The sequence below is a fragment of the Megalops cyprinoides genome, chromosome 18 (genome assembly GCF_013368585.1).
Source record: "Megalops cyprinoides isolate fMegCyp1 chromosome 18, fMegCyp1.pri, whole genome shotgun sequence".
Classification (NCBI taxonomy): Eukaryota; Metazoa; Chordata; class Actinopteri; order Elopiformes; family Megalopidae; genus Megalops; species Megalops cyprinoides.
The window spans coordinates 23,663,868-23,683,057 of record NC_050600.1 but is presented as its reverse complement, the minus strand read 5'-3'; the positions used below and the strand labels follow the sequence as shown (position 1 = coordinate 23,683,057).

General features: G+C 44.6%; 1 protein-coding gene across 2 annotated transcripts in view; it reads right to left on the bottom strand.

Moving 5' to 3' along the window:
• The window catches only part of LOC118792870 (gamma-aminobutyric acid receptor subunit alpha-2-like), a 69,309-nt gene that overhangs the window by 23,448 nt on the left and 26,671 nt on the right, over positions 1–19,190 (bottom strand). For both annotated transcript variants that reach the window (XM_036550698.1, XM_036550699.1), the window contains exons 6-8: positions 17,544–17,626; positions 10,794–10,937; positions 1,553–1,705 (exon numbers count right to left, since the gene is read on the bottom strand). In XM_036550698.1, the coding sequence (XP_036406591.1) occupies positions 1,553–1,705; positions 10,794–10,937; positions 17,544–17,626 (380 nt within the window). The remainder of the gene's footprint in view (positions 1–1,552; positions 1,706–10,793; positions 10,938–17,543; positions 17,627–19,190) is intronic.

The following is a 19,190-nucleotide window of genomic DNA, read 5'->3' as shown; positions in this document are numbered from 1 at the left end:
GGCTAACACTATACGGCGGGTTTCAGCATTTCAGTTATGAGAGGTTTTATTATGGCGATGTGTCCTTTAAGACCACTCCGCTCCAAACAAGAGCTGATCTCTCCCTGTCAGCGTCGGGAGAGGCTGCCGCAGTGCTCACAATAACTCCCCGAGCAACACCCCATTTAGCACATGTCAAATTCTCCTCCCCCCGCTCGTTGAGTAAACAGACTCAGTACGGACCTGGTGCATTAGCCTCACGTGTGTAATTGCCCCTGACTGCATCTCCAGTATTAGAAAAAATGAATTATAAATCAGGCGGCAGCCAAACGGAGCAGAGGCAGCGAATCCTGAATGGCTAATCCGTGCAGGTTTTCCTCCGCTGCTTCGGCCCCGTCTCTTGGGGTGACGCTGACCTCTCCGACACGCGCCAGCGGCGGCGTGCACCGGAGTCCTCTCCCAGTGACCCCCTTTCCGTTCGGAGCTCAGCCTGCGAGGCGGAGATAACGTCCCCCCTGCTCCGCGGCAGGGGGGAGGGATCTCCGGCTCGCGGACCCCTGACCCGGAGCCGGCGATCCAGACGACAGCGCCGTCCTGACGCCGGGTGTTGGACGTGAGGTCCCCTGAGGACGGGGGTGGGGGGGGCGCCTCTGACGAGCATTCTGCCACAGTTCCGCCGGCAGCAGCGGCTTCGTACCTCTAATCCCGAAGGAGAGCGGCGTGCCACCTCGCGCCTGGAGTGTGCTAATCTATCTCCGGCTCCCTTAGAGGGCACCTGAGGTACTCCTGGGAGAAAAAAAAAAATCCTAGGGCAAGCGCATGGTTGGATGCAGAGGTCAACAGTAGTGATACATGGACCAAGACACAGCACTCTGTGTGGTTTCAGTGGAGAAGTGTGTCCTCCCCTCACCCAGACAACCATGGGATAAAGGAACGTTTCCTCAAAAAGCCATCTTTCAGCCCTCACATTATTCCACTTCTTTTGAAGGTTTTCCATATATTTTGAAACACCTCCGTCATTTGCCCTGTTAGTTCTTCGTCAAAATGAGGGATTTTCAGCAACATAAGAATTGCACCGTTTTGATGCGAATGCAATTGTTTTCCTGCATGCGGTGCTGGTAAACAGCTCGAGAATTATTCATGATCTTGTCAACTGGCAAGTGCATCACGACTTAACAGAGTTTGAGAAGCTGAGTCAAAAAAGTTATGATAGCTGCTGTAGCAGATGAGCTGTCAGGGCTCGCTATCTAGACAGTTAGCAGCGGCAAGCACAGGGTGACCTCATACAGCAACCTGAAATGCAATGAATGTTAGGGATGCGGTGCTGCATATCCATCACTCAATCAATAGATCAATCAATCTCTTTTCCGTTAGAATGTTTTCCATTTATATTCATTCATTGGGAAGAAGCTTTTGTAAAAAGCGACTTACAAGTGAGGTACAATACAACACAAGCAAAAAACCATAGAGTGAATAATATTAGAAGCGCTGCATGACCTTGGTTTAGTGTGTTGTGTGCAATTGCCAGATGCTGACTGTTGACGTATGACGGGAGAGAGGGAGCCGTACTCACCGAAGACAGTCCTGGCCGGGACAGACTCCCTGTTTAGCCAGAAGGACACCTGAGACAGGATAACCGTCATGATGCAGGGCAGGTAAGTCTGAATCACGAAGTAGCCAATCTTCCGCTTCAGGTGGAACTGCGCTGTCATGACGGTGTATTCACCTGCAGGGTCAGAGAGAAGGGAAAAGCTGACAGGGAGCAAAGGTGACAACAGGGGGCGACGTTGAGGCAACGGGCAATATGACATTAAACACTGACATGAAACACTAACCCCTGGATTCAATCAAAACAATGAAGGTACTATTGAATTAAAAGAAAAAAATAACTTCCCAGATGAGCCCATACAAAAATGATCTATTAAGAGTATATTTTAGAGTACATTTTTAGCTCAATAAATATATTAGAAATATGTGAATTATTGCCATTTTGGTATGTTGCAATATAGTTCTGATTTGTATTAATATATTTTAATTATATTTCCAATACCTTCTTGCACTGAATATTTTTCAGTTTATTTCATTTCAGTATGGGAGTCCAGTACAACAGTGGATCTAGGGGCCATTTTATTATAACACAGTGCTGGGTTTTAGTTTACTTCATTGAGCAGCACTCTCCTTTCTCATGACTTGCGGTTTTGACTGGTTCTGGATGGGACGGAGCCGTGCCCTGGGGGCACCCACACACGTGTCTTGGACGATCCAGCGCGTCGGGGGATCAAGCCTCTCCCTTTATGGTAGAACTTCATCGATACACCGAGTCAATTACGGCGCCGGATTGTTATGAAGCCGAAATGTGCTGGGAGATGATTGGAAATCATTCAATGTAATTCATGTGAATGGCGCTGACACAAAAGCTGGGAATAAATGAATGCAAATTCGCCACCGCTAAAAGGGCCATTCTGGAGCACAAATCAGGCATCCGGCACACGGCACAAACCGCAGTAGTGACATTCCTGCCAATATAATTCTCTGCAATCATATCTATACAGTTCTCTATTGCTCACACGGGAGGCTCAGTCCCGACTCCGACACAACATCCGCGCACCACATGCATCTCACGTATTCTACGCCACTACATTAGATGCACTTTGTACTTGCGGCTTGGAGTTCGCTCTGAAGATAATGTAACGGAATGTAATCTCACCCACACGAACACGCGTGCATATTTTTAGCTAGATTGCATTCGGATTTCACCTTATGGTCGGGGAGCCTTGAGACTGACTGCTTGAGGAGCAATGGGAGGTGCTTGCAGTGCTGGGCTGTGCTCTAGCTTGGGGGTTACAGTAGAAAACATGCTGAAACATCTGAAAGAGCCAGGATATTAATAAGCCAGATGGCAATCTGCTTCCATAATGGGGGTCTGTGCTATAATTGCTCTTTCTCCAACTGTAAGTAATAAAAACAACAATAAAGATAAAGATATGTTTATTTAGCATTTCTATTCAGTTTGCAGGATGTTTGCCACACCCGTTTGTGGTCTTTTAAGGAAAAAACGGTTCATTGTTTGCATTTCAAAAGTAATATGTGACCTAATTCAGCGGTGCTTTTCCGATCAGCGCGCCCTTTTGGCCTATCTCTGACGCATGATGCCAACCCTCTCAATGGTGACTCAGTCATTTATCTTTTTATTCCGGTGCCAGTCATGTTCCGCATTCAACTGATACACTTCCCGCTCGTCAGAATGTATCCCATCTATCTCCTGCTGAGGTTTCTCAAAACCCCTGCGGCATCCATGCACCATCGGTTCAGGAGCACTGATCTAGTCAAGCTAACATAGTAAAAAAAGGCTGATTTCAAAAAGATGTTTTTGGAGATAAGTATGTTCCAGGCTGACAACGCAAGCCAATGACAATGACAGCTGGGTAACCCCACCCTCCCCGACGACAGCGTACAGCAGAAAGCAGTGCTGTTGCCCCCTGTTGACATGCCAGAGACTCATGACTTATTCATCTTCCATGCCGAGGGCAGCGACTCGGTTGGTTGGCACAGGAAAGCCCCACCTCGCGGAACAGGCTGGAAGACTTTCCGCCCGTCCCCGGCGGATTTCAGATTCCCTCCTTTGTTGTGGTGTGCACGTTCCCTGTTTCCTGTATTATCTCTCCCCCACCCGGTCAAAACCACTGCACGCGGCCTCCCTCGGTGGTGGGGTTTAACTGAGATCAGCAGCTGCACTTGGTATATCCTGCAGAGCCTTGATCTCCCCATAACTGAATTTCCATGACCGTCCTGTGCAATTCCCTCCCTCACTGCAGTCAGTGGGTGTGCATTGAGGGTGGCGGAAGCGTGGAGAGGCTGTGGGATTTTCTCTCGCGAAATCGCCGCCCCTCTCCCGCTGGCGCGAGCGTGATAAGGCGGTCACGACGTCTGGGCAGCAGCGGCAGTGGTGTCAGCGGCGCGGCGTACCGGGGTCCTGGGGAAAAGCCGCTCGACCCTGGGGTAAACCCGAATGTGCGTGATAATTGGCTGCAAACTCGCGGTTCAGACCGCGAGTTCACGCCAAACATAACAGAGCCTTTGTTGTCTTTAAAATGACCCCGTCTCGCGTTCTGTGGCGTAGAAGTTGCACCCTATACCCTGAAGGTCTCACAACTGCCACACCCTGAACCAAAGACGAAAAAAGGGACTGACTGTCTTATGGGATGGGCTGAGAGCTCTGAGCCAGCAAAACTGGAGACTGAAAAAGCGGACCCTCTTTCAGATGTGTTCCCGCTGGAGGAGGACCGGATCAGGGGTATGGTGGAGAGACTGGGTAGAATAGATTTCTCTTCAGTTTCCTCAGTCAGCGGCTCCTACCGCAGGCCCCCATGTGCCGCATGACATCAGCCGTGCACCGTGACACTGAGCACCAGCTTGCAGGCTTTCAGCAAGCTGAAAAAGCCCAAAGTCAATATTTCAAACTTTGCACTGGAACAGATGGCCTGTCGCTAAAGACGTCAGACTTCGAGCTACCACAAGCGGCCCTTAAAGTGAGGATTCCTAAGACTTTGAGCATGTTTAAATATCCCCTTATGCAAGATTCAGATGTTAGGAAGTACAAGGAGCCCTCTATGCAACATTTCCTATGCTGAGGGGCTACAAATAGCACTCTGCTCAAGTTTTTGTCAGCGCCGTTATAAATAGCCCTTTAGTCGTTCATTAGCTTTAGTCCAAGAATAAGTGACACGCCCTGTTTCACTGTGGGCTTCATGTCAATTAGCGCACATTACTGTCAAGCTATTTTTTCAATTTTATTTTCATTAAACCCTAATAAATCACAAGGAGTTGAGCATTGCCTATGTACTCTTGTGCCTGTGTGCACAGCAATGACAGCATGCCAGTTTATTAAATAAATGTGAGCTCCTTTGAAAGGAATATGATTCTATATGTAGTGGGTGTTTACCATTTATGTGGTGAAGTAACAATTAGAACCAATCTACTCTGATGCATCATCTCCCACCTCTGTTCCTACATTGTTATAACCTGCTCTATATTAAACGCAAAGCATTCTTCCTAAATCCCATAATGCCCTGGTTCCTGTGACTGTTTGTGAGTAAGGCACCACTGTGGGAAAGAGACTCTTTGATTCGCTCTTACACAGTGGCTTCAGAAAGTGGGGGTAGGTGGGGGAGTCTGCGGAGAGGGGAACGCGGTTGCCCCTGACAAATTCCTTCTTACGTCGCTAACGAAGTTGGGGGGGGGGGGGGGGGGGGAAGCGCCCTTGTTAGCGACAGCCCTCCCGCCGTGTCTCCCGGGCTGCGTAGGTGACTCTGCCTCACCCGTGCTCCAGATGCAAATGTTACATAAAACGCCGCCTGACGCCAGCGAAGCGCTCCAGTTCAAAGACACATTCTTTTCCCAGATACTCTGTTCCTCTGATTAAGCCCGGAGCAAACCACACACTACCCAATTAGGCAAGACTCGCTCCCTCACACAGCACAGCGTAGCTCTGGGAGACGATGGGGGAGGAAACAAACCCACCGACAATAGAGGATTGAACTGTGTTCTGGGGAGGGCTTGCTGTTTGATTGTAATCTGACCCTATTATTGCATGATAATACCGGCAAGTTAGCAAAATGCTAAGGTCTGAGATCAGCTGTCTACTACACGCACAAACACACACATGTATATGCACGTGTACGCATACGTATGCATATGCACACATGCTCATGTGCACCCATAGCTGCTCACATGGACACACTCTCACACACTGACACATTGTGTAAATGCCTGCAAATGCAATAAAATTCCAATGCATCTACAAGCTTTAATGTGCAAAGTTAAAAGGTATTTCTGAAAATACAAGAACAAATACTCCATCCTGTCAATCAATAACACAAAACTTCGCATAACACAAAAATGCACCAGAAGCATTTTAGGTGTGCTGTCTCAGACACTGATCTCAAAAAGATAGCCTGACATGGTAAACATGTAACCATCTGACCCTTTCACACAAATTTCATTTGGATTTATTAGCCAGTATGTTTAAAAGCAGTGCTCTGTCATTTGAAAGTAAGAGATCCTACCAAAAGTCCTGCATAAAAATAAAAATGTAAGAGCCACTACCACTGATAATAAGTAAATGTGAATATGAATGAATATGAATAAATGTGAATGTGAAAATGACAACAAACATGTTGTTCAGCATACAAAATTGCAAAAAGCAAACATTTTGAAAACAGAACATGAAAGAAAAGTAAAAACATTTTGATCAGAACATGCAGACACCAAATAAATCTATATCACATATTTTTCTTTTAGGAATTCGACATATGACATTAAAAAACTCTTGAACTCTAACAGCTTTAAAGGGTTGCCGATGCACTATGCTCATCCTAATGGAACACATTCCATTATATATGTGCTCTACAGTGGTTCTGCCTGACAGTCTTCAGTACACTCATTCCTATGACACGCACTCTCCAGAAGCACAAGCTGAGTCATAGTGCAGACTGCCCTGCTTTGAGGCCCAGGCTTTCAGTGCTTTTTAAGTGCTCCATCTGCATCACTTGTGAACTTTTGTATCACTGCACAGCACAGTAATGCAGTTGAGAAATAACATTCTCACAGCATTCTGGAGATGTGTGATGCCAGAGAGGAAAACATTCCATCGGGTTCGAAGAGCTTCCCAGTCTCCGTCGGTAAGAGTGGGTAAATTCACAAAGAGGGCTTTTCTGATTCATTCATATGCCCTTTGGACTGTGAGACTCCCCTGAGGCCTTCCTATTGTTGGGAGGCTGTGGAAAAACACTTAACCCTGTGTCTCTGTGGTAGATGGATTGTATGCCATGGCAGTTTAATTATGTTACATGTGTATCACACGCAAGAACAGAAGGGGAGGCCGGTGCGGTCAGTGTCAGGCTGCCTCAGTTTTTCAAACATTCTCAAGAAATCCAATCCATCTACTGACAAAGTCTGCTTGAGTCAGGCACGCAATCCAACAGGACTCTCACTGCCGAATAAACACTGTTGAATCAGATATCTCTGATGTCTAACTACATCATAATCCAGTCTATTGATCTTGTCGTCTGGGCTCAAACTGAGATGACTACAGGATAGAGTGTGAGCTGTCTTGTGTTTAAGCCTAACTTTTTTCCCCTTCACTTGTTGGAGTCACTGTCACCACAAATTATGCAATAAAACATACAAATCTTTACAGACGTAAAAAACTGGGAATTTCTCAAGCCTATAAATATAGCAGCCTGAGTCCTTTTTGTTTCACAGTCATCGATAAGGAGCATGAAATAGAGCAGCTTGGCTTTATTCATTATTCAGCTTAATTTGAGCTGGAATGCACCACAGCCTCACCATGCAACTTGTGCTGCTCTGCAAGTGACGTCCAGTCACCCATTTTGTTTGCCCTTTATGCTTCATAGATGCAGTTAAAATAAAATAAATAAATAAATAAATAGCAATAAAATGCAGTTTTGCACCATCAAGGCCTTGCCTCCTCTCAAACAGCATATCACATCATAGGGAACCGTACATTTAACCACACCATGGCAAATCCTGGGATTGTGCACTGCCATTTTCTCCTTCAATAATGTATTCAACCTGAATTCTAAGTTGAATGAATATTCAATGAATATCCAACTCTATGAATGAATGCCACGCACAATGTCAACTATGGAAGCGTTGATAATTTATTGATGAATGATTAGTATATAGCTTACGAATATTATCTTGAATGAAGAAAAACCTGGTACTTGGTGTTCCTCTTCACCTGGGCATATTCTTTTGTTGTCATGTGGGATAAACCCGCTTCCAGATTTTCCCATTCTCCCATTTCCAAGTATTGTCTGCTCCTGAAAACTGTTTGCTAATACTAGACATGCACTGTAGTGTGCTCCATGTTTTTTTCTGCAATTCAGTATTCTGGGTTCAATCTTTTTTTTTTTTTTTTTTGGGGGGGGTCTTTAACTTCCAGTCACAGATGTATTAAACTAATGATTCCTGCTTTGTTACCTTCACATTTGAACAACTGCCACTAATTACAAATCTCACTGCAAAGGAGCCGCACATCTCATTTGTGTGACCTTTAAAATAACATAAAATTTGGAAGCCTGACACCAGTCAGGGTTCAGCTTAGAGACTGTTGCTGAATCAAAATTTTTTCAAGTGGCATTTACTCATTGTTACGAGATGTGGCAATTACAGCTTCAGTGCTCAATGCATGACAATCCAAATCAGGTTCTTGTGAAAAGTATGTCACTTATGCAAATTAAGCTGGTTGAATGAAAATATTACAAACCTTTTTTTTTTTTTTTGCATTGGTTATATTTGCCGTTCAGGTTTTGATCTCAGGTTCCAGTTCCCTAATCCAAAACACTTACAACCAAGGATCTTCAGATATACTGAATATGATATGGATTTTGGTGTTATCATTGCTTCTTCAACACTGGCTTAAGACTGACTTCACTTTTAGTTCTACTTTAGCTCACTGTGATGGATTTATGCAGAGGCATTAGTTGAGATGCATATTTTCTCTAACAGGCAATAAGTCAATTACCCACAATGCACCCCACCCTCCAATCCCACAGCTAATGCCACCTGCGTAGACAAGCAAAATCCTGCAAGATAATCGCTGAATCCGAAAAGGTGAGACGTTAAAGCTGTTTAATGTCACACATTTTTAATAGGGGATATGGAAAGGCCAATGTCTGTAGATGTAAAAAACACATATTTTCAGATTTTCTCCCTCGGTGACCAAGGAAATTGGACGCATTTTAATATCACATCTTTAGCATCCAGTGGGATCCCTATTTGATTTATGTTTTAAATGAGGGCTGCCTTCATATGGACAGGTAGCTTGTCCTGCTTGCCTTCCTATAACAAAAAATATGTTGTATGGCTTTATGCCTGTATGTGGGACATATTTTGTATTTCAGCTCCAAAACTTTTTGGTGGAGTTACAGTTAAGTTGTTCTACTGCACTGATATACTACTACTGCAACGCTCTCCTCGCAAGTGTCCCAGCCTGCACCACCCAGCCTCTCCAGCTCATCCAGAATGCAGCTGCCCGACTGATCTTCAACCTCCCCAAATTCTCCCATGTTACTCCCCCGCTGAAATCCCTCCACTGGCTTCCTGTCGCTGCCAGGATCAGATTCAAGTCCCTGACCCTCGCCTTCTCTGCAATCAACAGGACAGCCCCTGCCTACCTCCAAGAACTCATGCAGCCCTACACACCAGCCTGACCCCTGCGCTCAGCAGCAACTGGATGCCTCGCTCCTTGCATGGTCAAGGCAGGAGGTGCTCGTTCTGCCAGACATCGGCGTTTCACCTACATCGCTCCCCAGTGGTGGAACGAACTCCCTGTCTCGCTACGGACAGCTTCTTCACCCCATTCCTTCAGACGGGGCCTGAAGATGCACCTCTTCAGACTCTACCTGGACTGACCCAGCACACAATTGCTGCCCCCCCCCCCCCCCCCCCCCCCCAATCTGTGCTGTCGTAAATTGCTGTGCTTTTTAAATTGTGCTTTTTTTTGTGCAATTGTTTCTTGTTGCCGCCTTTACCCTGACGCTCATTGCGCCGTTTGAAGTTGTTGAAGTTTGCCGTTTGAAAGTGTATCGTATTAGTTGCCCTATAGGCTGTAATTGTACAAATCTAATAGTACTGTGTCCTCAAACAGACCTTGCTCTCAGCTGAGAACTGTCTCATTGTGGAACTGTACACATCCTGTCCCCGTACTGTCGCTATACTTGCTGTATGCACTTTTGTAAGTCGCTTTGGATAAAAGCGTCTGCTAAATTAATAAATGTAAATGTAAATGTAAATATAAAAGTAAAAACAATCATGCGAGTAATAATTAATGCAAAATAAATTAATAACACATATTCTCAGTGTCTGGGGGTACAATGGTATAATGAACAGTGATTAAAATGGAGCCTCTCTGAAAAAATAATGTTAATAAATGAGCCACTCAACACCTGAGACAAAGTATCCCCATCAATAAGGGCAATCTTCTCACCTGCCCTTCATGATAGAGTCCTGAGTAAATGTTTTTTTATTAATCCAAAGCATGAGACAGCTCCAGACCCCGGTGATCCTTTTCCATTTGTGCAGCAGGGCCATCTTGTTCCCACAAGCCACCCCCCCCCCCCCCCCCCCTTCCCAGATGGAGTGATGGAATTTTCCTCCAGAATCCCCTGGGAATCTTCGCTGCGGCCTTTTCTCCAAAGTCTCTGTATTCCAGGCCCTTTGCTGGCTCATCCGATCGCCCCCGCACGTGGCATACTGAAAAATCTTGTCAGGGCCAGTGTTTCCGGTGTGCCGTTCTGGAGCCCATGGGTTCATTTCGGCCCACAGAAACGTCTTAAATGTCAAAGCGGGGAAGACCCTCTCTACAGGAGTTCTTTAGTGAAATTTGGCTAGTGGTTAAGGGCAGGATCATGCTGCAGAACACATTGTCACCTTTCAAAAATCCAAAGGTGGCGTCACCATACATGCAAGACCGGACCCCCCTAGAGCATCTGCCAGATTATATCTCTATGAGGGAGTGGAGCAGGGCAGCTATCTTGTCCTATCCCCATAGTTCAAACCTCAGTCCAGGCTTGTAGCCAATGATACCAAGTAACGCTGGGTTTCATAAGGACAGAGGCTTGAGATAAGTGAGATAACCACTGAACACTGACATCCTCCCTCACGACAAAAAAAGAACTCCTCCTCCAGTGATTTCCACTCAGTCCCATCATACTTGAGGTCTTCGGGGCTTTTTGTTGTTGTTTGTATGTTTGTTTTTACTGCCCTAGATACACGCTGGCCTTGCTTACCTGTGCTTGATTTGATGGTTTCCTTCCCGACGGTCTGTCCGAGTAGGTCATACTGGTTCAACCGCGAGCCGTCCTCAGCGACCACAACCGACTCGGAGGCATTGCGTGTCCACTCGTACGTCACTTCTGTCATCGTGTAAGCATCTGCAGAGGGGAAGAAACAGAGCGCACATGCTTGATAACCAAGGCCAATGCAGCACAAATGGGAGAACGCAAAATTATTCCTTGCTTTTTGCTGGGTGACCTACTTACATTACAATCACAGCGTGCTGGGCACAAACATGCTTCAGAATGTAAACTGTGAGTAATTTTTTTGCCCTAACAATTTCCCCATTTCTTTTCATAACAGAGGTAATTTTATTTGATTTCCATCATTTGTCAACAAGTTGCGTAACATTTGTCATCATGTCATATTATGTGTACCTTGGACAAAGATGTCTACATCCTGCAAACTAACAGACCTCTTTCCTTACTGAAAAGACCAAAATTACATTGCTTAGTTGCATAGCAGAATTAATCCTTATCTACTGTGAGTTACACAGATTACATTATCATCCTTTCACACATCACAATATTTAGTGAAGAAATTAAGGTTAAGTACCTTTCTGCAGGGTACACCTTCTAAATGACTTAACAAAACTATGTAAAGGTCAGGGAAATATTAAGTAAAAGGGTGACAGGACATTACACAATATTGTCCTGAGATCTGCATCAACAGTATTTTCATTAATGCATTATTGTAAAATGGATTGAAACATATTGTTCTATTACAGGGTTTTGGAAGAGGGATTGCTTTTACTCATGCAGTATAAGCAGAGAGACTGAACATTATTTTGATAATGCAGTATTGGCAGAAGGATTGAACAGCATTTCTACAAATGCTGTATCGGCAAAGCTGATTGAACGTTATTTTTATGGCACACTATTGGCAGAGGGATTGAAGCCTTGATTTAATCTGGGACCCAATTTCATCTGATACGGCGAAAATCTGATTCAAATGTGCACCGGCACTTTCCTCCAACAGGAAAAAAAACATCGCATTTGGCATCCCAAAAGTACCGACACCCACACAAGCAATGTTTCAAAATGTCAAAAAAAAAAAAAAAACGCTGCACAGCCTCAAATATAAATCAATGTTTCGCAATATCCTGTGAGTTGAAAATACGACACACGGGCAGCAAAGATTTATGAGGCCAATACACCTTCATCATGCACTCCGACTGAAGAGACCTCACAGTCGACAAAGGAATTGGGATTGCATCTGCGTAACAGGATGCAGCTCCCTCTGAAGCTTCGAAGGGTTTCACATTACAGAAAGTGCTCACTATTGCATATGGCATAATGGAATGTTTTTATAATGAAATAATGGTGCCCTGCCGGCTGCAACATAGGCTATAATTTAATATCCATAATGTGTGATGGCAAAATAAAGGGCTGTTAATGGCAGAGCTTGCACGGCTTTACAGCCGATGCCCACATTGAAATGGTATTAAGGAACCGCTTCCCAGCTCCTCTGCTGGGGAAGCCTCGCTGAATACATGAGCTAATTCCTGAACGAACCCCCCCATTCGGAAGGGGCGGGTGGGCGGGGGGGGATGGGGATTCCGCACACGCTCAGAGCAGCTTGCTTCCTGCCGGCCTCTCGTTCACCCCAACTTCTCCCGATAAGCTTCGAGACGGGGCCGGCCCTCAGCGCGAGCGTGTGCCTCCAGGTTCCAGGGGGGTTTGAGGCACGTCCTGCACTCTGAGACAGCCAGCTGTTTCATTGTGCTGTATGCCGACATGCAGAGGCAGGAAGCATCTTTAAACACAGCAGCTCTAAAGCTGCCCCCCTCAACCCCCTCCTCATATTTCCTTTCTCTATATGAAACAACATCACTTGCCTTCCAGCCTGCCCACCTGCCTCCTGATCTAGACAGCGGGATGGCTGGGCGGGGGGAGGGGGGGGGGGGTAGTGTTACTTCCACTTGGGTGGAGAGGATGACATTTTCCTCTCTGGGAGAGATATGAGCAGTAGACAACACACGCATGGGTCAGACATTTTCTGCTTGCTGCTGCATTTCTTTTCACAACATTTTTTTTTTTTTTTGTTTTTGTCGAAGCAAGGAAAGGAAGGAAAACGCACGGATCAAAAACATTCTGACAGAAGAGAACATGAGTATGTTCTCAACACAAAAAAACACAAAAAAACCATTCATAAGGCAGGCTTCTCTTCTAATTCCCTTAGAGGTAAAAAAAAAAAAGGGTCGAGGATCAATCAGGGGAGATACACCTGTCACAGAGTGATCGAAGCTTCATCTTAAAGGCCACCTAGGCCTGTTCTCTGCTGAGGAAATCAGTACTTCACTCAAGGTGTTGCTTAAAACACACATTCAATTATGTTTTAACAAGGTCTGCTTTGGAAAAATTCTAGGTATATGTCCGTACATGTAGCCTTAGAGAACAAAGCTTCTCCGTATCAAAGGTTTTGTTCATGATGACATAAAATACATACATATATGTAACAGCAATATTCAGAATATGAGAAGCAATTGAAAACAGTGCACATGCACTTGCTTTATCCTTTTTGCGCATATGGACAAATGGGCGTGACCATTCTAGACTGATCCCTACAGCGTACAGTCAAATCAGTGTGATTAGAAAACAGATTAGAACAGCTATTTACAAGTGACGCAACAGAGCAACATTCCTTCTAAACCCACTGCTTTTTCATATAAAAAACTTGCCATAAATACAATATGATTATTAATTTTTCAATGCAGATTCAAATAAGTTACAACATAAGCAGCATAACACAGTTCTGACTCCCAAATCGGAAACATTCTAGCCCATGTTAGCTTTGAGGAAACAGTTATTTAACATTAGAAAGGATAACAGATGCAGCAGTGAAAACTATGAGAAGATTAATGATGCTAATGGAAACACAACAAACACGTAACGTAGCACGTAGTATGCGATACATAGCATAAAATAAGTCAAGCTGGGAGGCAGTTGGAAACATGAACATAGAACGTGTGAAAGGGTTATGAAAATAAATGGATGTTGTTTTCATATATCAACAAATGCTGACCAGTGAAGACATTTGTCAGTGAGTAAACTAACTATGGCATCCAAGAAGCCATCTACTGTGACTGTGAGGGGTCTTTTTCTGGCCAAGCATTGAAATGTAAACTAGACACAAAATTGTAAAAGGACACAAAAAGGAAGAAATGACAAGTGGAGTGAACTACAGTATTTCAGGTTGGTACAGTCATAATTGTTAACCATTTTAAATCAAGCAGAAAAGGTGAAGACTTCAGTGCAGCATGCTAGTGGCATTACTAGGGTAGAAGGAAATGTCAGTTACTATTTTCTATTTCCTAATGCCATTTGACTGTGTACACATCTTAATTAACATGTGGGCAATATACATTTGGCACATAAGTGTATTTCCTGTTTAAAGGGATTTCATTTGATGTTATTCTGTTAGTAATCAACAAGACTTTGTTTATTACTACCATTCTCTGAACTCCTGTAATGCCTTCTTCCCAATGCCAATGTGATTTATATCTCTCAAAACAAAAATTCTGATGAAGAACCAGGACATGCCTGTATTTAAAAACGAACTCCAAGTAAAATATTCAGTTGGCCGAACTGAGAACACACCAACTCCAGAGGGATGATTTACGAACACCTGGGACATCCAGCCAAACCTTTCCCCTGGGTGTTCTGTTAGGACAGAACAATCTGACTTGCGTCTTAAGGGTGATCACCCTGCCCACTAACATTAACATGAGCCATCCGGAGTTCAGACGTGGTCGCCGCTCGGTAACTTCAGCGATTGTTGTTCGCCCTGCACCCAAGCGCTTTAGGCCATAGAACAGCAAACCAAGCGGCACGAACCTCCCACACCATGTTCAAGTTAGTGTGACTCAACAGCACCGAGGGGAAAATGTGTCTTTCTCCGCAACAGGAAGGGCTATGCAATTATTAACTTCTCTGTATGGTTTAATTGAGCTTTTATATTACTCATCGTTTCCTCCTCCTTTTCCTACAGGGGTACCTGTTCTCTTTCTAAGTAGCAGGTCTTATAACCCGAAGGCTACAATTTCCCGGGTGGGACACTGCTATTGTAAAATGTCATGTATTCTTATTAATAACAATAAGAAAATAGCAAAATGAAAGTCTGTCTCCTTTATTTAGCAACAATCAGCCCATCGTAAATTGAAATATAGTGTAATATATTGAGAAATATGTTGTTCAGTCCACGAATATATTTAAAATACATTTGAAATATATTAATACAAAGCAGAAACATATTGCAATATACCAAGACAGTAATAATTTACACATTTTAAATATAATGATTGATCTAAAAAATAAATTCTCTAACATATCCTCTCAAGATATTATTTTTTATGAGGGAAGCAAGTAGTTAGCTTACATGGAACAGGCTGAGACAGTTTCACTTGGCTGTCGACCACTTTGTGCCTTTCGTCTCCCATGTACTTGGGTATTTAAAACTTTTTTTTTTTTTAATAACCAATCAGTTGAGGTTCATTTAAATATTACCACCCAAGAGGGAAAATGAAAAAAAAAGCTTTGTGTAAGTAAACATAATAATGTCTCCCAGCTTGAACTCTAAAGTCCTATGAACCCACTGTGTGTCTATTCCAGTTAACACACTCCAGTTCCTCCCTGTCTGCCATCTCAGTGCACATGACACAGCCACACTGTCTAAGGGTGGAGGTACCCATGAAGCAGCATCCATTACTACTGGAAGAAGCTCGCACGGCAGGTGCCCCCACCCCCCACTCCCACTTACCTAAACTACGTCAGCACTGACATGATTGCAGTCACCCATAATGACTGTTATGAAACTTATAGGTGATTGTGCCTATGCTGGGGAGGGCTGCTAAACCCAGATCCTGTAGGGCCATACTCCAGCAGGTTTCCCAGCATTGTTTAAACCACCAAGCACCCTCAGTGCTGGGGGAGGTCAGATAAAACGGTTCAATCAAGGCAAAGATTAGTTGAATCGGGCAGTTTAGCGGGTTGCCGTAATGGAAGACTGCAGACAGAGTGACCTGTGGAACCAGGGCTAAGCGTTCCTGGCTATAGGGCTTTGCTGCGACACAGCGGCTGAGTGCGTCGAATCAATTCTTTCAATGGCGTCTGACAGTCTGTCAGGCACCTTAAAGTGGCAATCAAAGCATTTGATTGGCACATGTTCTCCCTCATCTCTTAATCCTGGATTACTGTGAGGACCGGAGGGGCGGGTGGGGAGAGCAGGGCCGAAGGGCTTTTGAGGGGGTGGTCAGTGAATTATCAGAAATTGCCGTGAGCCAAATGTCCCACACGAGGGGAGGTAATCTGTCAGATCTCCAACGATAGCATTCCATGGAGGCTATTTACAGGGGTTCTGTTTTGGCCACTCGGCTGACGAGGGAAATGTGTGTGTGTGTGTGTGTGTGTGTGTGTGTGTGTGTGTGTGTGTGTGTCAGGGGTAGGGGTACATTGGGAGAGTGAGTGGAGAGGGCAGGTGAGGGTAGGAGGGTTAAACGGTTTTTGTAGAGGCAAGCTGCGATTAGAGAGTGACTGAAATCAATGCCGCCGCCACGGCTGTAGTCTGTGCACTGAGGAACAACTACCGCGTTGACTCCAGCCATCACCATCATCATTATCGTCATCATCATTGTCAGCATCATCATCATCATCATCATCATCAATACTCACCCACTTTTTACCATCGTAAAGAGAAAATAAAAAGTGGGTGTTGACAGAGACATCAGGACATCTACTATCTTTGGGGAAGGGTGTTTTTTTTTTGTAACCTGACAGCACACAGCTGAAATGAGAAAGATACTTGGATCGAATGCATAGATCAGTGTGGAATTAATCATCATTTGAAATACATGTGATCCACTGAGTGGAAGAATACCACAAGCCTATATACCTCTATAGTGGATTTATATCAGGGGTCAAGGGCCATGCAGTGCATACAATCACAGGGAAAGTGTTAGTAATGTATGTCCACTGGGACTTTTTCCAAATGCTGCCTGCAAGCTCCAGACAAGGAATTTTTTATATTTCACTGGCGGCTGACGTAAGTAGTGCACATGGTCTTTTTGTATGAACCACATCCAAGTTCAAGACCTACAGTGAAACGACTTCATCGAGGAAAAGAGGGCAGCCTGTCAGATTCTGAAGAAATTACCCATCAATTAATAATGTGACACATTTTCTTTTTTCTTATTTTCAACACTCTGTCTGTTCTTTGGGGTTTTCAGAGGGTTGTCTGCAGGGAGGGGCAAACACAAGAAAGCCATTAATCTTGAGAGTTTGGAGACTAATAATTTGGTATTAGAAGAGTGCTTTCCAGAAGAAGTCTGGTCATTCAAGGTCTCAGGCCATTTCAGAGGAATAAATGGTCTGTAAGAATAAAAATAATGTCTCAGAACATTTTTTTGCAGTTTTGGGCAGGGGGATGACACATTTAATAAAATGTGAAAAGCACAAAGGCTGGACCAATCTAGTCTAATTGTACTAAATGGAAGCTCACAATTTGGCAGTGTAACCAACTTATGTTGGCAGCAGACACCTTCCCCCTACCCTAAACCTGTACCCCCCCCCATTCCCGGCACCTACCTATTCTTTTGTGTCACTTCTACCCACCTAATGTGAAGCATCTGTGTTTGAAAGGCGTCATATTAAAGCACAAGGTCCCAGCTCTGATCAGGATGTGCACTGTGGCGGTCACTGGGTACTTACAACTGCCGAACTTCAGCGGACAGGAGTGGGAGTCCATGGGGAAGTCCTCCAGGTGCATGGGGCACTCTGCCTGGACTGTCAACCTAAGAGAACACACACACGCATGCACACGCGCACACAGACACACACATACACACAGAGGATTCTGTGTGAGTGCATCACTTAATGCCATCCTAGAGATCTTGCCACTGGGTGTTGTACAGCCAGCAAGGCAAAGTGCGGTAGTCCTCCTTTCCATAAAAACCTCTAACACACCCAGAAAACAGAGAGGGAAGCTAAACTAATTCAATTGAGATGTGCAATTTGTTGAATCAGGCACTAAAATCCCAGACAGCAATGGAACCCTGTAGGCACTGCAGGGCCAGGAATGAATAGCACCAGTTTTGCATTTGAATGAACCTACGCGGTCTGAAACCAGCAGCAGTGAAGTGCGCACGTATGTGTTTAACCTCTATGAAAGGAGTGAATGAAGACATTCTTACTTGTCTATGCGAAGTATATATTTTAATCAGACACATCATATATATTCATCGCAATTCATCACATATTCCTTCTTACATTTCCTGCTTTCATTGTAGAATATATTGTACAAATATACATAAAATTGGAGGAAAATGATTTTGGATTGTATTTACATATTACTTATTCAAATGAGTGGCCACATTCAAGCAGTCTGCTGCTAGTGCAGAAATCTGAGGTGATGAATGACCTGTGTGTGCAGCGACGGCGATTACGACGCAGCTGGATTTGCGCTCATGTTTTTTCTCCCTTCCTCGCAGACGTCCCGTCTGCGCGGTGCCTCCGCCACGTTCGGCCGAGCGCTCGCTCGCTCGCTCGTCATCATAACGGCCCCATGATCGAGCGCAGCGGAAAGCGGCCAGGACCATCATCCCCGGCAAAACGCGCTGCAGTGCGGCTTTCTTCGCCGGAGCGTGGCGAAATGAGCGCATTCCGGGCGCAACTCCGCGAAGCAGCGCCCGATTTGTCTCCCCATTTAACAAGGTAACCGCCTCAATGTGTCACAGCGAGAGGCCGTCAGAATAGACGGAGCGGAGGCATGCCGTTTGGTACTGCTCTACTGTGCTATATTCACGCTGCATCCGTGCCCATTAGCAGTGAAGTTACAGGTAACATAACGCGGAAGCCTATGTGGCGTGTCGATATGAAATATTTCAGACGAATATCTGCCTGTAGAAACTGGCAGTGTCTCGATAGGAACACTGAAAAAAAAACGATCCTATACGCTTTGTCTCAGATTGGGACGTGCACTGCATTTGATGGATGGGTAAACAGAATTAGTTTTGAATTGAAGTTTGGTTGGCTGAGATCTTTAGATTGGAGAGAGTCTTTTATGTGATTTTTTTTTTAGCAAATTAATGACCCTGAGCTGTAATCCTGGTCGCGTCATTGACTGTGCCGTCTCGGCATTTAGCGATGTTGTCTGTCAGGCTGTTTTTCGCTGATTGCATTTGAGAATGGTCATTAGTGACTTCCGATTCAAACCAGACCCCCGAAATAACCATGGTCTATGGAGGAAAAAAACAGCCTTTTTCCCCTGTTGGAAAACAATGTTCTCAGCCAATGTGAAGGCAGCCAAAATACTGACAATAGAGCAATACTGATGAGAAATATCTGTATACAGTTTAC